The 21217-nt window shown below is 35.9% G+C and overlaps 1 protein-coding gene across 1 annotated transcript; it reads right to left on the bottom strand.

The window, feature by feature from the left end:
- Positions 1–1565: 1565 nt before the first annotated feature.
- Positions 1566–15107, bottom strand: LOC131156596 (transcriptional elongation regulator MINIYO). Its single transcript, XM_058110406.1, has 10 exons — positions 14623–15107; positions 12720–13875; positions 10729–10856; positions 10333–10520; positions 6830–6935; positions 6477–6737; positions 5690–5878; positions 3270–5591; positions 2203–2412; positions 1566–1978 (listed from the first exon to the last, which is right to left on the bottom strand). Exons 1-10 carry the CDS (start codon positions 14857–14859, stop codon positions 1790–1792), a joined length of 4986 nt encoding a protein of 1661 aa, XP_057966389.1. The 5' UTR covers positions 14860–15107; the 3' UTR covers positions 1566–1789.
- Between the last annotated feature and the right edge of the window lie 6110 nt (positions 15108–21217).

Below are 21217 nucleotides of genomic sequence, written 5' to 3'. Positions count from 1 at the left end.
GTTTGATAGAGCAGAGTGTTCTCTGCAATCAGCTGAGGGTGCAAGGAATTTGTCTAACTAGGCCATGCACATAAACGCTGAATGCCAAGCTCCGGCTGGCAGTGTTTTCAGCCTGACTCGTGCAATTCTTTTCTTAACTCAACTCAAAACTATGTTTTGTATTAGACCAGAGCCTTGAAATCTTTGGTCTTTCTGCATCTCAATGACAGATTTAGTTACTGGATTATCGATATAAGCTGTCAATATGAAAAATATGGATTGATTGCTAGATTGATTGAATGATTTTAATATCCAGGTTTGTGGTTAGTGCATCGCAATCCAGCTTCAATTTTGGGAAAGTAACAGGCCACTAGCAGACTAATTTAGTGCCATCACTTGAAAACTAATAAGGGAAGTGTTACAGTTACGCATCTTGACAAAGAAATTTTGGCACAAACAAGACATACTATTACTGTCTGTCCCACACTTTCTGTTTCTTATTTATAAAATTGTGAAGACCAGATCACAGTGTCGATGAGCTCTGCTCTAGCATTTTTTAAGGCAAAAACTCATGACGCTAATAATGTTCATCACTCATCAGTGCTACAGAAGATAAAGATCATCAGCAAGATTTGAACAATCCCAAAAATGTTATCAGCAATAAAATATAGGACAACTAAAAAATATAATAACTCTTCCTTGACCACATCCTACTTTTGTCTTTGTGTGTGTGTGTGTATGTGTGTGACATGATTGATGTCGATTAGAACATGAACAATCTTTTCTTCCATCTCAGTAAATACGGTAACCCTGTATTTTGAAACAATTTGGACCTCAAATTTAAATAAGATACAATACAAAATTATAATAAATTTTATTCAAATTCACATAAATTTAAATCTAAGCTGTGAAATCCATAATTCAAGCACAAACAAACACTATTTAAGACCACCTTTATAAAAATAGTGACAATAATTTTACAAAATATAGCAGGCATTATGTTCATCTTAAAAATACACAATCAATTCATAGAGATTTGAGCTTCATTTTACGTGTGCAAAGATCTCTCAAACCTCAATTCGTGGTGAAAATTATTTGGTCAAATGGTCTCTAATTATGTGGAAGAAAAATGTTAAAAACAAAAAGGTAATTGCTAAGCATATCTGAGTGAACACCTTAGGATACATGCATCTCTCACTGCATAAGTACTTTCACGCCAAAATGCAACCAGTGAAATTCAAACTCCAATCCAAGGGTAGAAAGATGACCGTTGAGCCAATAGGCATGGGTCGTTGTAGCTCTACATTAGATGCCGACTTCAAGTTGGGGTTCCCATGATCAGCAAATAAAGCTTAAAAATTATCCACATTTTTAGCAGTACAATAACAAAAACAACTGCAGGTAGTCCACATAGCTTATCTATGGAAGAAGGAAAAGAAATATGATCTTCTCAAAGTAAAAGCTCACTTGGAAAAGAAAATGTTGGGGGTTTTATTAGAGAGAATAAGAAAATGGAAGAAGCTAAGCCCAATGCAAGTAGTCCAACAAAGACAACACCAATATTCACAGCCCACATGGATATACGCTTATTTGAATTTCTGATTTAAATATTCATGCTATTCATGCAATAACTCAAAATATGTTACTCTCCACCAGGCTTCAGAAAACACAGCGTCCACTGTACAGAACCACTGTAAACATTAAAACAACAAAAACCCTTTCGCCACCCTCCAAAAAAAAAGGATTAAAAAACTCAACTACACATTGATTATCAACAATCTCTCTCTCTCTCTCTCTGAGTTTGGTTAAGTCACAATTTCCTAAAAGAGTATTTAAGCCTTTCTACCAGTGTCAATAGAGAAGAATTTCCTTCACAGGCTTCCGTTAGTATCTCAAACCTTCTCTCTACCCTGCTCTTTTGCAGTGCCAAACCTTCCTTAAGTTCAGGATTTCCAGATGCAAATGGCTTCTTGTGTTGAATTAAATCCAGCATCATGTCCTGCAACCACATTCCGTACGACACTAAAAAGTATTAGCTTATCACTGCTCCCATTTCCAATCTTACAGAGGAAATATTGTTGGCATGTGAAGCTTTGTTGGGAACAACAGAGCAGTACTGGGAAGAATGCATACTGATAAGTTATGCATAATTACAGCAAATACGTTGAGCCAGTCATTTGACCATATCCATTCCAAAGTTCAGTATTTCAAATAGTTGCATACCTCATGTTGCTGCTTACGGGAGCAACCCCGAAGGAGTGATTTCACGAGTTTATTTCGCAGCGACAGCACAGCAGTAGTGTAACAATCAAAAATGAAAGATGAAAGGTGGTGCAGAACCAAAGTAAATGCAAGTGATCCTCGAACAACAGCTCTGTCAAGGGAACCAGAAATCCATGACTTCACATATGCCTCCAAAATTGCTTCATTATCCTGCAAAGTGATACAATGTTTATATTCGTTTGAAATTTAAACATAACAAAACATGTTTATTTTGGGATGTCCTCCAATGGCTTAAAGCATGTATTTTTCTAGTTTTTCCTTTTTAAGAAAATCCATTCATATACTAATAATTCATCCCTCCATCCATACATGAGGATTAACAGCCTTCCAAAGTAACAACCAAAGGAGACAAAACTCCTTGCTATATGACCATGCACTTTGAACTAAATAGTGTGCAAGGCCATTAGCCTTGCCACTCGCGTATTAAAAACACAATGAAAATTGTTCAACATGCTTATAGCTATCCTGAAAAATATATATATATATATATATATATATCCCAAGAAGGGCAAACATGCATTCTAGTTACTCTTAGAAAGTTTAAGCAAAGGGAATATGATGCAGGTGAGTTCGTGCACACACTTTATGACTACTCACATTTGAATTGAGCTGTTTCGACTTACAAAAGGTGCTAAAGTCTGACACCAATTTCCACACAACAATGCAGCGAGTCCTTAAGAAATTTAAAAAACAAAAATTTTAAAATTTCCTTATTCTAGGTCACTGACAAGCAGCAAGGCAATTAAGTCTCATTTCTCAATCAGTTCATCAATCATCCAGTTCCCATATTACCAGAGTTCATTTGATGTTAATTTCCCCAACTTCTAATTGTTTGGCTCTATTGGGATTTTGGAAAGAAGGAAGGAAAATGCTGAAACTTTTCTAAGCATTTTCAAGCCTTTTCTTTTCCACTCCCTCATTCCTTCCAAGATCAATACAAAGACTTGGAGAGCCTATAATATAAGATATCATGAGGTTAATTTGAGAGAATAGTTTGTTAGCAGTACCTCTACAGGTTCAAGATATCCTTCAGCCTCAGCAAGGCATTCCTCTAGACGTGGCAAGAGCTCAAGAACACGTGCATTGGATAGTGCATTCCAGGCAGAAAGCCGTACTGTAGCTTCAACATGCCGGTATAGATAAATAGCAACTTGCCGGCCAAAAATTAAATCGCCATAAGATATGGCAGCAAACTGCTCAACAACAGTTTCAATAAATGTTGAGTAACTCTCATGAATCTCGGATTGAAACATCAGGAACTCCATACTCTCTTTCTTCCTTTTTTCAGACAGCATATCACTGTTTTCCTCCAAAACAAGTTCACTGTTTTTAGCATACCTTAGTTCATCAAGAAGCTGTCCATAGAGCTCCTGCAAAGCTGCATATACATCTCTACTCTTCTCTTCTTCAAGCACACTCATTCCAGTCAGTAAGATCACAGATAGAGAGTGTAATTTCCAAATCAATGGCACACTACGAACAGGAGAGCAGACATTGGCAGAAAGGGAAGATGACATTCCTTCAATGCCTAAAAGAAAGAAAAGTCCACTTTTAGCTACTTCATGAAAACCAGTGAGCCCCTGCACGTGATTGAGTGTATTAGAAGCAACAAGAGGACCAGCCTGCATATTATCATGGATGGTTGAGATTGGACTGAGAAACCAATGCATAGGGAGTGGCAGCCTTTGGTGAGCCCACTCCACTACCAAAGAAGTGCAACAATCATCTTGACTACTCATCCTTGATGGATCTACATCCTCATGAATTGTGTACAGAGCAGTACTACATTTTGTAAGTGTTTCCTGGTCACACTTTTTTTTCTTCTTTTTAACACACGACCATCTGTCACTAAAGTGAGAAATTAAATTCTTACTGAAGCTCAGGTAGTCCTCTTCCACATATTCCCACCGAAATGGTTTAATTCCCCTACTAGGGTGAAGGAATTGACGAGTGCAAAAATCAAGGTACTTGAGAACAGGGACTTGGAGCAAAATATCCAATGCCTTCTCCATGATCACTCTATCCCTGGGTCCTATGGTTACGCATGCTCCCAGTACAGCATTAATTGTTTCCACATTAAAGGTCATCTCTTTGACTGCAGGTAGATCAGTAGAACACACAATCTGAAAGATTTCAAGCAACTGAATAAGAAATGCTGTGTCTCTTTGTGCCAACAGAACAGTTGTTGACCAAAACCCTCCACCTGAGGCTCCCCACCCTAGTCCAACCCCGGGAGCAGGACCACCTCTGCCAAAAATCTCAATGGAATGCACATAGTGCCACTCTGAAATGACTACATCCGTGAAAGTAGTCAGCACGCTTCTCAATTCATCCACAGACTGGTTAACTATCCCATCTTCAAGTATTTTATCATCTCTTGAAAAATTATAACCCTGGGAAGATGGGTTACAAATCTCAGACTTAGCTAGATGGATCAGTTTATCAACAGAAACAATAACCTGGACTAATCCAAGAAGGCAACAAACAGAAGCTAATGATGCTTCATTGTTACTTTGATGTCTCAAATGACACAGCTCAGCAACAAAAGAGCTGCTGCCTGGAGCACGTGTTCCATGCTTTGAACCATTCATATCTGAGAAGCTTAGGAACTCATTTTTAATTATTTCAAGTCCAACTCTAGGGATAAACTCCGGCACCCACGGGACACGCCCATCACTTCCATTACTCGCAAACACTGTATCCTCAGGGATTACTCTTTCAAGCACACTGGACAGCATTTGCATGACAGCTGAAATAACCCACAATAAGGGGGTCAAGGATAGACCTTCCAGAACAAAACCAACTGGAACTCCTGTCCACCCAAAGAATTTAGACAGGTGTGGATTATTCTTGTACGATATCCACTTCAGAGCTAAATCAACCATAGGACCGACATGACTCCAACACCAACTCTCAGCATCATCATCAAGAAAATCTGGAATTTGATTGCTCTGATATGTTTGTGAATAAAAATTTGGAAGTCTTCTGGCCAAAGCCCCTAGTACAAGATACGCTTCCTTAGTAATGGAAGCAAATTCACAAAGGACATTGTTCTCAATCAGTTTTTCAAATGTAGGTGGATTCAACCATAAGCACAAGGCAGGGAAAAATTCTGAAAAGTAAGACACACAATACCCAAATTGAATGCAGACTTTCCAGAACCTTAGCTGCTCAACCATCAAAGCTGATGCAAGTTTACAGTTTTCCCTTCCTGCCTTCACCCATTGGTCAAGGGAGACTGCATACCGATACAAATGCCATGACATATCCCGAAAAGTACCATTCTCTATAAACTCCTTGCAGTTCTTTCTATCATATCGAGCCAACACCTTTTCATATAAAAAGAGAAAAAAAAATAGAAAAAAAAATTTATATATACCTGTCTTGAATTAAATGCTTCTAAATGTTCACTATCTAAAAAAATTACCTTCAAAAGGGTAACAGATTTTATCATAGAAGGAAAAATTTCCATTCTGTCTTTCATAGTAAACCTAATAATAATTGTTTGAATGAGCCTTTGGCATTTTATGATTGCATCAGCACAACTAGGGGAATGCCTTGCTATCACAATAAGAGTCGAAATTAAGCATTCTTCCAAAGCTGCCATGGGGTCTGTCTGAAATTACACAAAATAACAATCATAAAAAGTAAGGATCAAATGAACTTACCACTGATATTCATCATAACCATTATTACAATCACATCAAGCAGCACAAAGCAGTTAAAGAAACATGTAGTTTGATGTAGTGATTCTTTTACCTTAACAAATATTGCTACTATTAAGACATGCAATTTGAGGCTTTCTTCTTGAGCTGATCCCAACCATTGGATCAGAATTCAAAATTACAGCCAATGAATACCAGCAAAATCATTGATTACTCAATGACTATCCCAATGAAACTTCTAGAAATTAGTGTAATGGTCATTTGCAAGTTAGCAATTCAGTTTCTTGATGAGAGGAATAAACATGCAAAAAAAATTATAATTGAGATATTTAAGGAAAAAGAAAAGCTAATCTGCCATCTCAAATATTGCCTAAATAACTCCGCATTCATAGCTTCACTCAGTATAGTGTAGACAAGAAATCAGTTCTATTCACAAATCTTGGAGATTATCTGTAATTCTCGCAAACCTAAAAAAGAATGTTTTTTTAAGTTTTCTAATTCAATGAGAAAAGAAAGGAATAAGAAACATCTAATCCTAGTCCTGCTTACCTCCAAGAGATAGCGAATCCTTGGAAGGATTCCCATCCTAACCAAACCCGCGGCAAAATCTTGTCCAGAAACAACAATATCATCGTGAATAGTATGTTTTCCATCAGTCTCATCGTCCACAGTGTCATCACCAAAAGGAAGAATATTAGAAGGTTTAGCACTGTACTTCCAAAAACCACCATGAAGGAAGCCAACATCTATATCTGGTCTACTTCGAAATACAGGAGCAATACAAATATCATTCTCATAAGCAGCTATTTTCTGGAAGCAGAACACACTAAATTCAAACTCAGAATAACTTTGAGATGTACAATGAAAGATAAAACCAATTTCTAAATACAACTTACTCCTACCTCTGAGATATTGAAGTAGTTCTCATTCATATCACAGCTCAGTATGCACTGAATAACTTTGGCACACGCTAAAACTACAGAATTGTGGTTATCATCAAGAGCCATTCTGCAATCAAGAAAAAATTGGGTTAAACAAAAACTACAGATCAAAAAGGGTTTAGAGCACAAAATATGGTAAAAAAGTTTGATATGGTCCCAACTACATCTTATCGTAATTTTATGCAAATACAAAGGCAAAAAATACTTCCACCTACAATCTTATGATGAAATATTGCTATAGCTTGCACCTAAGTAAGCAACAGAAGCACACCCCTTAAGGGACTGCCCAACAGTTTAACCACAAGACATCCATGTGAATGGTCTCAGGTTCATATCTTGAGATGGGATGGAGAGGGATTTGGGATTGTTGATGGCCTACAACCCATGGCGCTGGCTCAATATTCCCCTCCCAATGAAAGGCACACAATAGTTCCAACTACAATCTTATGAAAAAATATTGCTATAGCTTGCCACGAGGTAAGCAGAAAAACAAGAGGCAGACACCGTAGGGGATAGCCCAACAGATTGACCTCGGGACACACTAAAAATCAGGCACTCAAAGATTAACTAAAAATCATTGTTTTCGTGATTAAGCTGGTACAATCCCAAGTCAATTCAAAAACAACAAAGCCTTTATCCCAACTACTCAAACCAACTGCATCAATCCCTTTTCCCCACTAGGCTTGATTTAAAACTACCTCTTTGAATTTCTCCACATGCATATATTGATATATAATCAACAAGCAAAATAATAAAATACATTTAAATTTTGATAATAACAAATATTATATTTCATGTGTATACTTTCCATAAACAAATGAAAAGTAAGAGGATAAGTTAGGAGATACTAATAAAATAGTGAACTTTATGATGTTTAAGGAAAGGAATCAAGAAAAAATAATTAGAAAAATTGAACTTTTGGTGTTTCTTAACAATTCAACAAAAATAATATTTCATGCATATTCTCTCCAATTAAAAATAATTGAACAAACTACTAGAAGAACTAAACTTTAGAATCTTAACAACACAACAAAACATGAGTAATACCACCTTAGCCGGTGAGCGTTCCGCAGAGTACTATATACCTTCTAGAGCAAAGAATGGTTTAGTGTCAGCTAACGTAAGACCCAAAGTTCTATTTTCTCCCCTTTTCAAACACAAAACTAATGTAAACAAGGAATGAGAGGTAATCATGCAAAAATAAAAGCAATAAAAAGGAAAGAAATGTTGCTTTGAGGGTTTCAAACTAGTTGGGTTTGTCAAGATATGATAGGTCCAGAATCGCGAGAATCAATATATTCAAATCAATTCAATATATTCACGAGGTGAATCAATAGATTCGGCAACAATTTAGTTGATTTTAGATTTGCTAGTATGATTTGAATCAATTTGGTGAGGAATTGATATGAATCTTATGAACCGAATCATGAATCATAAGATTCTAAAACCTATGCTGTCACTTTTTTGCTTGCATTTCTTGGACACTTGACCCTACATCATACAACAGCCCAAAAACACACACAAAACCCTAGAGCCTCCCTACTTCTCTGACGGGAACCTAATGACATTAAAATCACCACTTAAGACCCAATTAGGGGGTCAGAAACCATATAAATATAAGAGCTCCTTTTAATAAAGATTAAAACCCATACTTTGATGGCCCATACACCAACAAAAACCATCGCTGCCACTATGAACGTCCAACAGAACAGAACGAGTAAAAATGCCTATGAGACTATTCAGAAGAAGAAGCAATCGCATTATTCAAATAGATATAGATCAAAGAATACAACAAACAACAACAACAACAAAAACAAGCCTTAGTCCCACTAAGTGGGGTCGACTATATGAATACTTTTCCGCCAATTTATGCAATCATGGATCATTTCTTTTGATAGATTCAAGGATATTAAATCCTTACTCACTATCTCCTCCCAAGTTATTTTAGGTCTACCCCTACCCTTTCTACTGCCCCTCACAATAACTAAGTCACTCTTCCTCACAAGACTACGTTGCAAGTGTCCATACCATCTGAGTCGTCCCTCCCTTATCTTATCTTCTATAGGAGCTACACCTAACTTACCACGAATATGTTCATTCCTTAATTTATCTTTCAATGTTATACCACTCATCCATCTAAGCATTCTCATCTCAGAAACTTTTACTTTTTGGATATTATGTTTCTTCGTCGCCCAACATTCTGATCCATATAGCATAGTTGGTCTTATAGTTGTCTTATAAAACTTCCCTTTCAATTTTAAGGGTATTCTACGATCACATAGCACACTTGAAGCACTTCTCTATTTTACCCAACCTGCTTTAACTCTATGTATTACATCATCTTCAATTTCTCCTTCAGCTTGCATAATAGATCCAAGGTATCGAAATCTACAAGTGCTATTTATTTCTTCATCATCAAGTTTAACTTTGTTTCCAATATTCCTCCTATCATTACTAAAATTACATTACATATATTCTGTTTTATTTCTACTTATCCTAAAACCTCTAGATTCCAAAGCTTCTCTCCATAATTCTAACTCAGCCTCTACTCCGTCCCTAGTTTCGTCAATTAATACAATACAAATCAAAGAATAGCAAACTAAAAATGAGGGAGAATGTAAAGGTGGAGAAGCTTGAAGAGCCTTCACATTGAGAAAAGAAGGATGTAGTCATCAAACAAAATGAGCTCTCTAAAAATGTCGACGGTGGCCCTAGCCAATAAGGTGAGCAGGGGTAGAGTTAATTTTAAAAGGAAAGGTGGTCGAGGATTTATGGATGTGAGGAAAATCGGTCCATACTATATGAAAGCAAGCAGATGAGGGGGCAAGTAATTCTATCATAGAAGGTACTGCTATCTTACATAATACATGGTAAGAGTTGTATTTGATTCTAGTTCTATTACTCAGCCTCAGATGCACCTACTTCAGCCTTTAGATTTTGTTCAAAACTGAGATAAGTGAGAGTAGAACGTAAAATGTGGCAATCACCAGACCAAACTCTTTGAGTCAGCTAAATCATTTAGTTTTCTCAATTTGGCTTGATTTAAAACTACTTCCTTGAAAAGAACAGATTAATTGTGATCAAATTATCCAGTCCGAATGCACAGTCACTTTTTTGCTCCATTTATTAAACCTCCGACCCTGCATCAACCCACTGCCCAATTTTTATTTATAAGAAAAAAAAAATTTAACAAAAACACACACACGCACACACAAAATCAAACCACCCCCATCCCATGGCATCTCCTATGCTTTGATTGCCATGACAGACTGGATTGTCATCATCTAAAATTTAGATGGAGTGAGATCATTGATATACACAATAAAATTGAGCGTTTGATCCATGCATGTACTGTCAACATGCAGTTGCAGAAGACAACCCCAAAAAGAGGAAAAGAATAAAGCAGACATTTCAATTACAGGAAGGTGTAGGTGAAGTCAGCGAGATAGGCACTTAAGTTCTACCTCAGTGATAAAACAAGTTCAGGTTCTGGGCCCAAGGCAAAAGCCCAAACAGCCTCCCAGTCAATAGACCTGCCAACTTTATTAGCATTACCAGGGGTACGCCCAATTTGGTTTTGGTGAATGTTGCATAATGCATTATCAAGAACAGCTGCAAGGAGATGCAATGCAAGGACCCGTTGGCCTGGAACCTGAAATCCACATTCTAGGAATAGGTCAAGAAAAAATATAATGCAATGCTGGAGATACCCAGTCATAAATAAAATATTAAAATATTGAAAACAGCCAAAAAAAATCAGAAGATATATAGGACAAAACTTTTGGTAAGCTATTGCTAAATTATTCAACTAGAAAAATACAGAAACAATTACCAAACACTGAAATAAAAATGCAGCTTACCACGCTCCTTGTGAGTGCAACTGCCTCTTTGATTGTATAGCCTGCAGCGCCAGGATCCCCTTCAGTACGCAGGAAGTCCCGTTCAGTGACATTATCAGCACTATAACCACTGCGACCAGAAATACTACCTATGAAAAGAATAAAAGGGGGATGGAATTCGTGAAGTGTAACATTGAAGACACTTTTAGTGGAATTTTAATCAAGCATTGAGGCATAAGCTATTAAAACTGTACAACCAATATTAATTATTGCAAATGCATCAAACTACTGTCGATTACAAGCGAGAACTAAAGGTCCCAAATAATAATCAATTTCAATCCAATTCAGTAAGAATGAACAAAAATCTCATGAAGAAATAGAAATAATTGTAAGTGTTTAACAATCGAAGAAAAATAGAGCAATAGTTATGAAGTATCCTCTAATTGTTAGGGTATGTTTGGTATTATTCCTGTTTTAGTTTCTGTACAGTAAAGAAACAAACTACGAAAATGCATTTCTAGTATCTGCTTTCTGTTGCTTATGAAAGGTTTTCAGTTAATTTTTTAGCAACCTGTGTCAATCCACTCATATTTGGATTAAATAATTCATTTTACACATAATTTTTAATTAAAAATTAAATTAAATAACCCCATGGATTATGTAATTAAAATAAAATATCCATGAAATTTCAAAGAATAATAATAAAAACACAAAAAACAAAAAAAAAAAAAGCATCCCATGACCATAAGGCTCCCCGCTTTGTGAGGGTAAGGAGAGGGTCGTCACAGTGTACGCAGCTTTACCCCTACTTTTATGCAGAGAGGCTGATTCCTTAGACTCAAACCCATAACCAACCAGTCACAAAGGAGCAACCTTACCATTGATCCAAGGCCCGTAATAACAAATAATAAAATTCATTTTTAAAATATTTTTTTACTTTTAGTTGTCACATAAAGTAAGATTGTCCTTGTGAATGAACTCTAAAACATAATAATTAAGTAAAATAATTATAGTACTTTTACTTCTCAATCAATTTTTTTTAGTTTTAGGATTGCTAACCAAACAGGTCGCTGATCTTCAATTTTAGTTTCTGTTTCTGATTTTTTTTTCTTTTCATTTTCATAATTTTTTATATTGATACCAAAAGGCTCCTTAACTTTTTTTTTAGGAGGGGGGGGGGGGGGGATCTATATGAGGTCCACACTGAGCTCAGGCTGCACAAATTGGAGGCAGCTCATCTCTTTCCCACACCCCTTTTCACCCCTCCAAAGATTTAAGCCCAAGACCTTCAACATGAAAATCCCAGATGTTGGTGATTGTTAACTTAATACAGCACATGCACAACCTAGTTTAAATAAAATAAGGTATCGCATAAAAATAAATGAATAAATAAATAATATCTCAACAAAACATACAATTTCTCACAACAGAACCTCAAAGACCTCGAACAACAAAATTTTTTCATCAAATTTCTAACAAAGAACTTAGCCACCTTTAATGCATTATAAATTTTAATTGGGCTTCTCTATGAGCCCAAGTATGTTGCAGCAATGTGTATACATTGCAACCTGCAAGAAGCTACACCTAAATTGCCAAAAAGAAAATCCTACTAACATCAAAGTAATTATTTTTACTTTAAAAATTCAAAATTTCTACAATCAAAGCTAAAGAATTTTCTAAACCTAAATTAAAATAAATGGTCCTTAAGCCTTGTACAATTGAACAAGCATTAAAGAAAAAAAATATCCTACTATGAATGATTGCTACTAAAATAAATTAATTGAATGACATGCAGGTGAACATTTATTAGATAGTAATTAGAATACCCAAGCACAAGGAAGAAACCTGCAGCAAGGTAAATCCTCCAAATTAACTCAGCACCACTAACAAAAAATCATACTTCAATGTGCACCCCTCCATGGAATGAAATAAGACATGCTTGAAAGTAAACAGCATGCACTGAACAAAAATCATTGACTGGGAGAAACTTCCAAATAAAAATTTTGCCTTACCAGTCTCAGGCACCACAGCAAAATCACCTTTAATAACAGTCCCATCAAAGGAAAATCTTAACTCCCTGACTGCCTCAACTCTCTCACTCCAAGCATTCCATAAACTGCTGTTGGCAGAGCCCGTATTCTGCACATTTCCATCTAGCAACCTCTGTCTGTCCTCCAAGGTGCTTCTTGTTGCTGTCATCACATGTGAGGTACTCTCTACATGTGGAAAATCTTCTCCATTTCTAGTCAGTGGATTCTCACTTTGTAGATTACTTGGCTTTGACTTAGTAGCTTGGTCACAGCTTAAATACTTTTGCTTCTTCAATTTTTCTTGTCCCCGTTGTTTCAGCATGTTTAGTAATGCAGGATTAATCCTATCCATAATCTCAGCCTGTGCTTCTGCAATCTCATCAGTTGACATTCTCTGTAACAGAGCATGATTCTCAGCATCAATTTGATTCTCAAGAGAAATGGACCCTTGATCACTTCCAAAATCATTGGATGAACTCTTCTGCTTATCTATTTCCACTCGGCCTTGGTTTTTTAACGCTTCTGACAATACAGTTCTCGTGTTATCCAGCATCCTTGTTGGTGGTTCATATGTCCCGTTTAATGAAACTTCCTGCAACTTGGTATGATTTTCCAATAGTGAAGTAGACTTTGTATTTTTGCTCAAGTAGTTACCAGAGGATCTATGCATCTCCTGGCAACTTGATTTGCCAGAACTATCTAACTTCATGTCAGCAATTGAATCCACAAACCCAATTCCCAAACAGCTTGTTATGCCCCCTTCAGTTTTAATTGGAGACCGATGTGAATTAACTTGTGATTCTGCATTCATTTCCATGCAGGTTACCGCATCCCCATGAACAAAAGCTGTGCCAGACGACATGTTTCCCTTATCAACGAATTCAGTTGCTTCTCCATCCTTCTTAAATGCATCAAACTCCAGTGAAGAAAATTTCTGCTCTTCCTTTTTATTAACCACAGAAGAATTATCACTTGAAACTAGCTCTCTCCAACTGGTAAAATCCAGACCTTTCTTCTCTTTCTTCTGCACTGGGTTTGCAAAAGCTACTATTGGATCACAGTGGGAGATCTTCCCTCCACCATCATCATCATCAACATAGGCGCCACCACCCTTAGTATTAGCCATAGGACCCCAATGCTGTCAAATAAAATTGTAATGGCAGCTTATAAAACTTGCTTCCAAATACCCATCAATCCAGAAATAGATTTTTACATACAAGTTTTATTTCAAAGTAATAAAAGAATAAGGCTCAGCCACAAACCAAACAATATTTTTAATTAACCCCCGTATTGAAGCTATAAGAAAAAGGTAGGAAAATAATAAAGCCATTAAAACAAATGCCAGCCTCCATTGGTCACTGCCCAAAATAAATTACAAAAAAATTACCCATCAATCCAAATTCAAAACATTGAAGCTCCATTGGGAGCATTAGCATGGATTTAGAGCCTTGGATTTGGATTTGTTTGAATTTGCACAAAATTTAATATAATTTTGTATTATGTTTGGTTTAAACCTACATAAATCCAAATCAATGCCTCTCTCAAACACAAGGTGAGACTTTTGTGTGTGTTTACAAAAAATCTCTAAAAAAAAGAGTTTGGGGGGGGGGGGGTGTTTTGCGCTCAGCCCCACACCCAATAAATTAAAAATTAACCACTCTTTGGCAGCTAAGAAGATATAGGAAAATAACGCAGCCACATTAAAACAAATGCCACACTCCGCAGCCCACCAAGAAAATCATAATCATAATTTTCCCCTCTTCTTTTCCCCGGTTTTCCCAGTAACCAAACAAAATGCTACTGGAAAATAAAAAGGGCTTGAAACTAGAGAAAGAGAATCGGTAAAAGCAGAATCATATCAAAGAAAGAGGGGGTGTAGGCTCACGGGGCCATGAGAGCGATGACGGGCGATCGGGAAGGGAAGGGCAGAGGGTCGGGGAGCTGGGGTAGGTGCGACAGGCTTCGCGGAGGGTTCGTCCACCATGCCCTTCTCGACTATGCTTCCAACAAGGCGCGACGCACCATCGTCCTCGCTGATTTGGAGAGTATTGGGTCCTAAAAACTGAAATTTCTGCTGGGACGACCTCTTGGGGATGCTTCCTTTACTGCTCTTCTTCTCCATCGGCGACTCTTTTCAGTTAATGGACAGAATGACAACTGAGAAGCGAGAAGATGGCGTTGCGGCTCAGAGAAAGAGATGGGAGAAGGGACGAGGCGGTCGCTATTGGTCCAAAGAGAACAAGAATTGCTGCCAAACGAGAAGCAAGCGGCGCCGTTTCAGGGGCCGGGGGAGGAGGGGTTTGGGGAGGTTTCTGCTATGGAGGTTGCTCTTTTTCTCCTCGTGGACTCCTCTCTGTTTTCTAATTGTCTGTTAAAACTTATTGGTTTGTTTTTATTTTTAGCTAAGAATTTTTTATTTATTAAAAAAAAAAAACATGTTTAAGAGTTTCATTTTGATTGAGGTCATCAAATCTCCTAATTCTCTTTTTTTTTTGGTGAATATAGCACTACTATCGAAAACTCTTTGGAATATAATTTTATTGAAAAAAAAAATCCTCAATTAGCTACCAATTAAATTTTCAAGAAAAATTTTATCTTTTTTACATTCAATAATTATAAATTAATCACAATAAATGATATCAAATATTAATGAGTAAAGTTGAGAAACTTAATCAATTAAGTTTGATATTTTGAAAACCAAATTAGTGAGTAAATTGAATAATCAATCAGTTTCCAAGTTAATTTGTTTGGTTTATCAAATAATCGAGCTGACATTAATATAACAATGTAATTTTATTATTATTTTTAAAAAAAATTTAGAAATATAAAAAAAATAACCTTTCATGGTGTTAAAAAATACAAATAAAAAATATAAATCTCGTAATTCATAAATTGAAATTATAGAGTTGAATGTTAATTATTTTATATCTAAGTTATAAATATTAAATTATTTTATTTTTTGTGGAGATCGGGGTGGTGGAAGAACTCAAAACATATACTCCAGTTCATCTGAGTCGATCAGTTTACCAAATTCTCTAATTTTTATCTGAGTTACTATATTATAAAATATGATATTCAATTTAAACAAATAAATAAATCAATTTTTGATTTAATTAGTTAAAGTAAACAGTTAAAAATGATTTTTGAACACCAATTAAAGTATGAATTTTTACAATGCATTGATTGTTAAAGAATTTGAACAAGTGATAATGGCTTGAGTGCTATTGTCTAGTGATAGCATTGGATTCATAGGTTTGTACTCTATGATAGTAATAAGGAGTAGTTTATGGATTTCTACTCTAATTAAAATTTAGTAGGAAATTTATCAGCCATAAAATAAGTGGGATAGTAAGTTTTCAAAAGATAGTAATGCATTTTGAATTCTTAGTAATGTGAATTAAATGTAGGTCAAAAAGATAATAGATATAATGTTTACATTATAAATTAGCTTGGATCAATAGGTTCAAAAAGTTAGACTAGGAATCAGCCTTTTACAACATAACCCAAATAAGATTTGGAAAAAAAATAATGTACCATCTCGACTCATACAAATTGACTAGAATTAGGATCAAGCAATTAATATAAATTTGAATGTTTTTACTCATTTAGTATTTGCATTGTACACATTGAAAGACTGTCATTCAACTTTATAATTTAGTTTATAAAATTTATAAAGTATATTAAAATTTTAAACTACATTGTTTTAGCATTGCCTTCTATAGGTTGTTAACATTGAAAAATACTAAAGTTGTTTTATTTGTTTTAAGATATATTAAGTCATTTAATTTGCATGAAAACTACTTAAAAATTTTTAGTCTATTCCTTTTGATTTGTCATTATCTTTTAATTATTTTATTTTTTTCATGTTTTTAATTTTTTTTTTTCAATGTTAATACATCTACGTTCCAATGCTAATGCAAGTATGATCTGAACCAATCAAACCAATTGGACCAATTAACCTAGGAACTAATTGGGTGCTTGATTTACTTACTAGTCCAATTTTCAAGACATTAGACTTGATAAATTGATTTTTAGCGTAATTTATTGAATTAATGTTGTTAGCCCTAGTGGCTAAAATATCTCAATCTAGTTGGTTTTGATGATATCAACCCATTAGTGTCCCTCAGGTTATCTAATTTGTATTCTCAAGTTCAATTCAGGTATACAGGACAATACCCAAGCAAAGCATACTCATTAAACACCCAAAGCACAACCAACTAGAGTTTACATGAAGACTTGTGTTTATGTTTACATGTATGTTGGGTTGTGTGTGAGGTAGGATCATCTTGTAACTCTTCTGCACGTGATGTTGGTAAGAATACCTTGCAAGAGCTAAGCAAATGCATGTGCATGTAGTTCATATAGTATAGAACATCATAACTGAATTTTCATATGCATACCGAATTATGCTAAGTGCATAAGATGTTATACGACCTTTCAAACTTGGTTTTCCAAACAACACATCTTAAAACCTCATTTGGGCAAGCCTAAAATATCATTATATCAAATATTATTCATGTACACTTGTCCTAGCATGAGTTAGTACATTTAGAGGCTTACTAGTGTGGAAAACAAGGGACTCATCGACTAATGCATAGCATTCATCGACTACAAAATCCAGTAGCCTTAATTGAGGAAATGCCCAAGCGAGTCATTAACGAATGGATAGCATTTGTCGACTAGTGGGGGTGACTCATCGACGAATCGATGGCACTCGTCGACGACTGATTGCGGCAGACCCATAATAAATGAGCTTCAAACGGTTATTTTTTTATTTGTCTTGCCTCAATAAATGGCCAACGGCTAGCTAGCGACTTGCTCGTCCCCTTGCCCATAAATATAACCTATTGGCATTTATTAAGAACATTGATTCAATATTGGTTGTCGATAAAATTAGTTGAAATATTCATTCTAGGTTTTCATTTGCTTAATGCTCTCTTGCACCTTAATCTTGTTATACATCACTTGCTAAAAGAGAGTAGTGTGAGACTTTATTTGTATTATCAGCTCAAGAAGGAGCATCATTTGTAATCTCTATACTTGCCATTATTTGTGAAACTTGAAGGTTCCAAGTGAGCTTTTGATAAGGAGGTTCTTGGTGAACTTCTTGGTTTAACTCTTGGTGAGCAACTCGGATTGGTTCCCTTTGTGTAAAGGCTTCTCCATCTTGTAAGGAGATCATTTAGTGGATTTGGCAATCCTTGAGTTTGTCTCAAGGCGTAGACGTAGGCTGGGTGTCAAACTACGTTAAAATCGTTGTGTTGAGCTTCTCTCTCCCTTATCTCATTACTTGCTTGTGGTATTTATTTTGTCATTTATTTTGATATCAATCACTGTATCTTGCCAAAGTTTTTTTTTTTTTTTTCTTTTGTAGAAAAACTCATTATCCGTGAAAAATATCTATTCACCCCACTTCTAGACACACACTTGAGTCGACAAATGTCATTTTCCTAATAATGTATATCAAGCTTTAACAATACCTATATATTAAAAGTGACTTCGATGCAATATTTTTAGCACGTGCCTTTCATTGATTAGTTTTTCCCTCTCTTTTTCCTTAAAAATAAAATAAAATCCAATGTACGACGCCATTTTTAGCTTCCCCAACATAGTCCAATGCATTTTAGCCATTTCAGATGTACATGCATATATGTGGCTTTTTGCATCCCTAACAAGCCATTGTTGCTCGTCGTGAGAAAGGGATGAAAAGTGTCGCACGGAACGTGTGCGTCAACTAGGTCTCATGTGTAATGCCCCAAAAATAATTATTATAGAGAATATAGTGATTTCAAAAATATATATTTTTTAATATATATATATATATATATTTGAAATCACTACATCCTCATGTAATAATTATTTTTGGGGCGTTACATCATGTATCTCTCAATGCGCCACGTGTCCCGATGTGTGTCCTTCGTAGATTATTTTCTCTTTTAACCTTTTTTTGAACATAAGTTTGACTTATATGTGGCTTTTAGCTTCCCAAACATGGTACTAGTGTCTACCATTAGAAAGGGGGGATGTTGGCTTACCCAAGAGGCGGTCTAAAAGAAGATTCCCTTCCAGTGTGTCTTTGGATAGTGCAAGCTAGGTATGTGCCTCCTCCTCTTTAATTCTCCTCGCTCCTATGTTGATTTATAACTCATATTTAGAGGAGTTATCCACTTGAAGTAGGTTACAAACGAGAGGCATGGTGTGACCACTTTACCTAAAAGCTTAAGCTATTAGGTTGTAGGCTAACAAGGTATATCAAGTTTTGATAAATACCTATATAGTAAAAACGACTTCGATGCATTTTTGGCATGCCACATGTCCATACATATACCTTCCGTTGATTGGTTTTTTTCCTCTATTTTTCATTTTAAAAAAATCCAATGCACCATCTTGCTTTTAGCTTCCCCAACAGAGTCTAATGCATTTCAAACGTTTCACATGTACACGCCTCTATGTGGCTTTTTGCTTCCCTAACAAGCCAGTATCACCCGCCATGAGAAAGGGGTGTAGAGTGTCATAGGGAACGTGTGTGTTGAGCAAGTTCCATGTATTTCTCAATTTGCCACATCTCTCGATATGTGTCCTTCATTGATTATTTTCCCTTTTACCCTTTTTTTTGTCAAACCGAAGTTTGATCTATATGTGGCTTCTAGTTTTCTAAATATGGTACTAGCTAGTGTCTACCATGAGAAAAGGGGGATGTGGGCTTACCCAACAGACAACTTGAAAGAAGACTCCTTCGCGGTGTATCTTTAGATTGTGCAAGGTATGTGCTTCCTCCTCTTTGATTCTCCTCTCTCGCACATTGAGTTATGACTCATATTTAAAGAAGTTATTGACTTGAAGTCTATTACAAAAGAGAGCTTTCCCTCACAATACGGTATAATACATGTGAGTCAGGGTGTAATGTAATTGTATTATTATTATTATAGGAAAGTTTGGATTTTTCATATGAAGCTATATGTACATATTATGGCCGAGGATTGAAACCTTAAGGCAATTTTTATTTTGATAGTGAAAAAATTACATAGGGACTCCGTGGACGTAGACATATTGCCGAACCATGCAAATTTATGTTCTTCTTCTTTTTTTAATTTTTCTCTATTTCTTTGTATTTGATATGTGTGTGTGTGTGCGCGCGTGCGTGCGTGCATAATCTTAAGGAAAATTTTCACAATAGTCGGTATCAGAGCACTAGGTTCGTCATAGTTTTTTTGGGGTTTGCATTTGGACCACGGTAAGGATGAGCAAGGTGAAGACCAAATTTAAAAAATTTGATAGTAAAGGGAACTTCTATAACAACTCGGAAAATTTTAACTATTTAAAATAATAAGAAGGATAGAATGGAAAGAAAAAGAAATTTTTAAGGGTGTCAGCAAGGAATCGTTGACGAACCAACTGGTCTCGTCGACAAGAGTTTTACCCTGGCTTGTCGACGAGGGCACATGTCTCGTCGACGAGGAATTACAGAGAGGGGTTTTCATATGACTGAAATTCATCGATGAGTTTCCTTTTTTGTCAACAAATGGTGTGCTTGGACTTGTTGACGAGTCCACATGTCTCGTCGACAAATCCCTGCCTATAAATAGCGAATTCTTTCATTTCAGCTCGAATTTTCTGCATGTATCCTCTCTCTCTCTCTCTCTCTCTCTCTCTCTCTCTCTAGAAATTCGGCCCTACTACCTTCTCTCTACAATTCAAGGTCGGATTTAGCCTGATTCAACGATCGAAAGCTACCACGGGACTCCTGGGAAGATTCTCTACAACATAGGTGGAACAAAATTTTGATTTGAGAGGCTTGAGAAACATCCCAAAATCAGGGTAAGTGAATTATTTTGGAGTTTTCTTAACGAATATTGTTATTTGGGGCCCAGGAAGTATTAAATGGGTATTTTTCTAAGATTTGAGTAAGTTGAAATTTTTGGAATACAAGGTCTTGTTTTGTTGATTTTAGACTGAATTCCGAGGGGCAGGTAAGGGGAAATACTTTATAACAGATTTTTACTAATTTTTAACTGGATAATTTTTGCATATAAAATTTTATATATTTAGGTAAATTATATTAAATGGTGCAGGAAATGGAAATATGGTTTTGATTATATATTATATTGGGAAAAACCGTGTGGCATGAAATCAACCTTGTTAATTAAATGGTTGTGAGTACTATGGAATGATATGAGGAATTTGTTTACCTATTTACCGTGAACAAGGTGGTCTATGTTGTAATATGTGTGTTGGTTTGTTCTGTGTGGACCGTGAAAGCTATGTAGTTGATAGTCCTATATGGACCAGTCCTAAGTGGACATATATGCTATATGTTTGATAGTCCTCTGTGGACCAGTCCTGTGTGGACCAGTCCTGTGTGGACACATATTTTATATGGATTAGAGTCTTGTGTGGATGTTGTATTATGTGTGAATATGGAACTTGTGTGGGTGAGAATGTGGAATGTGTAAATCCTGTGTGGATTGACTGTGTAAGAT

This window comes from Malania oleifera, chromosome 5, assembly GCF_029873635.1.
Source record: "Malania oleifera isolate guangnan ecotype guangnan chromosome 5, ASM2987363v1, whole genome shotgun sequence".
NCBI classification, from domain to species: domain Eukaryota; kingdom Viridiplantae; phylum Streptophyta; class Magnoliopsida; order Santalales; family Ximeniaceae; genus Malania; species Malania oleifera.
This window is presented reverse-complemented; position numbering and strand designations above follow the sequence as displayed.

Coding starts and splice junctions, on each gene's coding strand:
- LOC131156596 (XM_058110406.1), bottom strand. CDS start 14,859: ATGGAGAAGAAGAGCAGTAAAGGAAGCATCCCCAAGAGGTCGTCCCAG. Junction 10,521..10,728: donor TTGCACTCACAAGGAGCGTG/GTAAGCTGCATT, acceptor TGTGGATTTCAG/GTTCCAGGCCAACGGGTCCT. Junction 6,936..10,332: donor GAACTTGTTTTATCACTGAG/GTAGAACTTAAG, acceptor TCTTGATTGCAG/AATGGCTCTTGATGATAACC.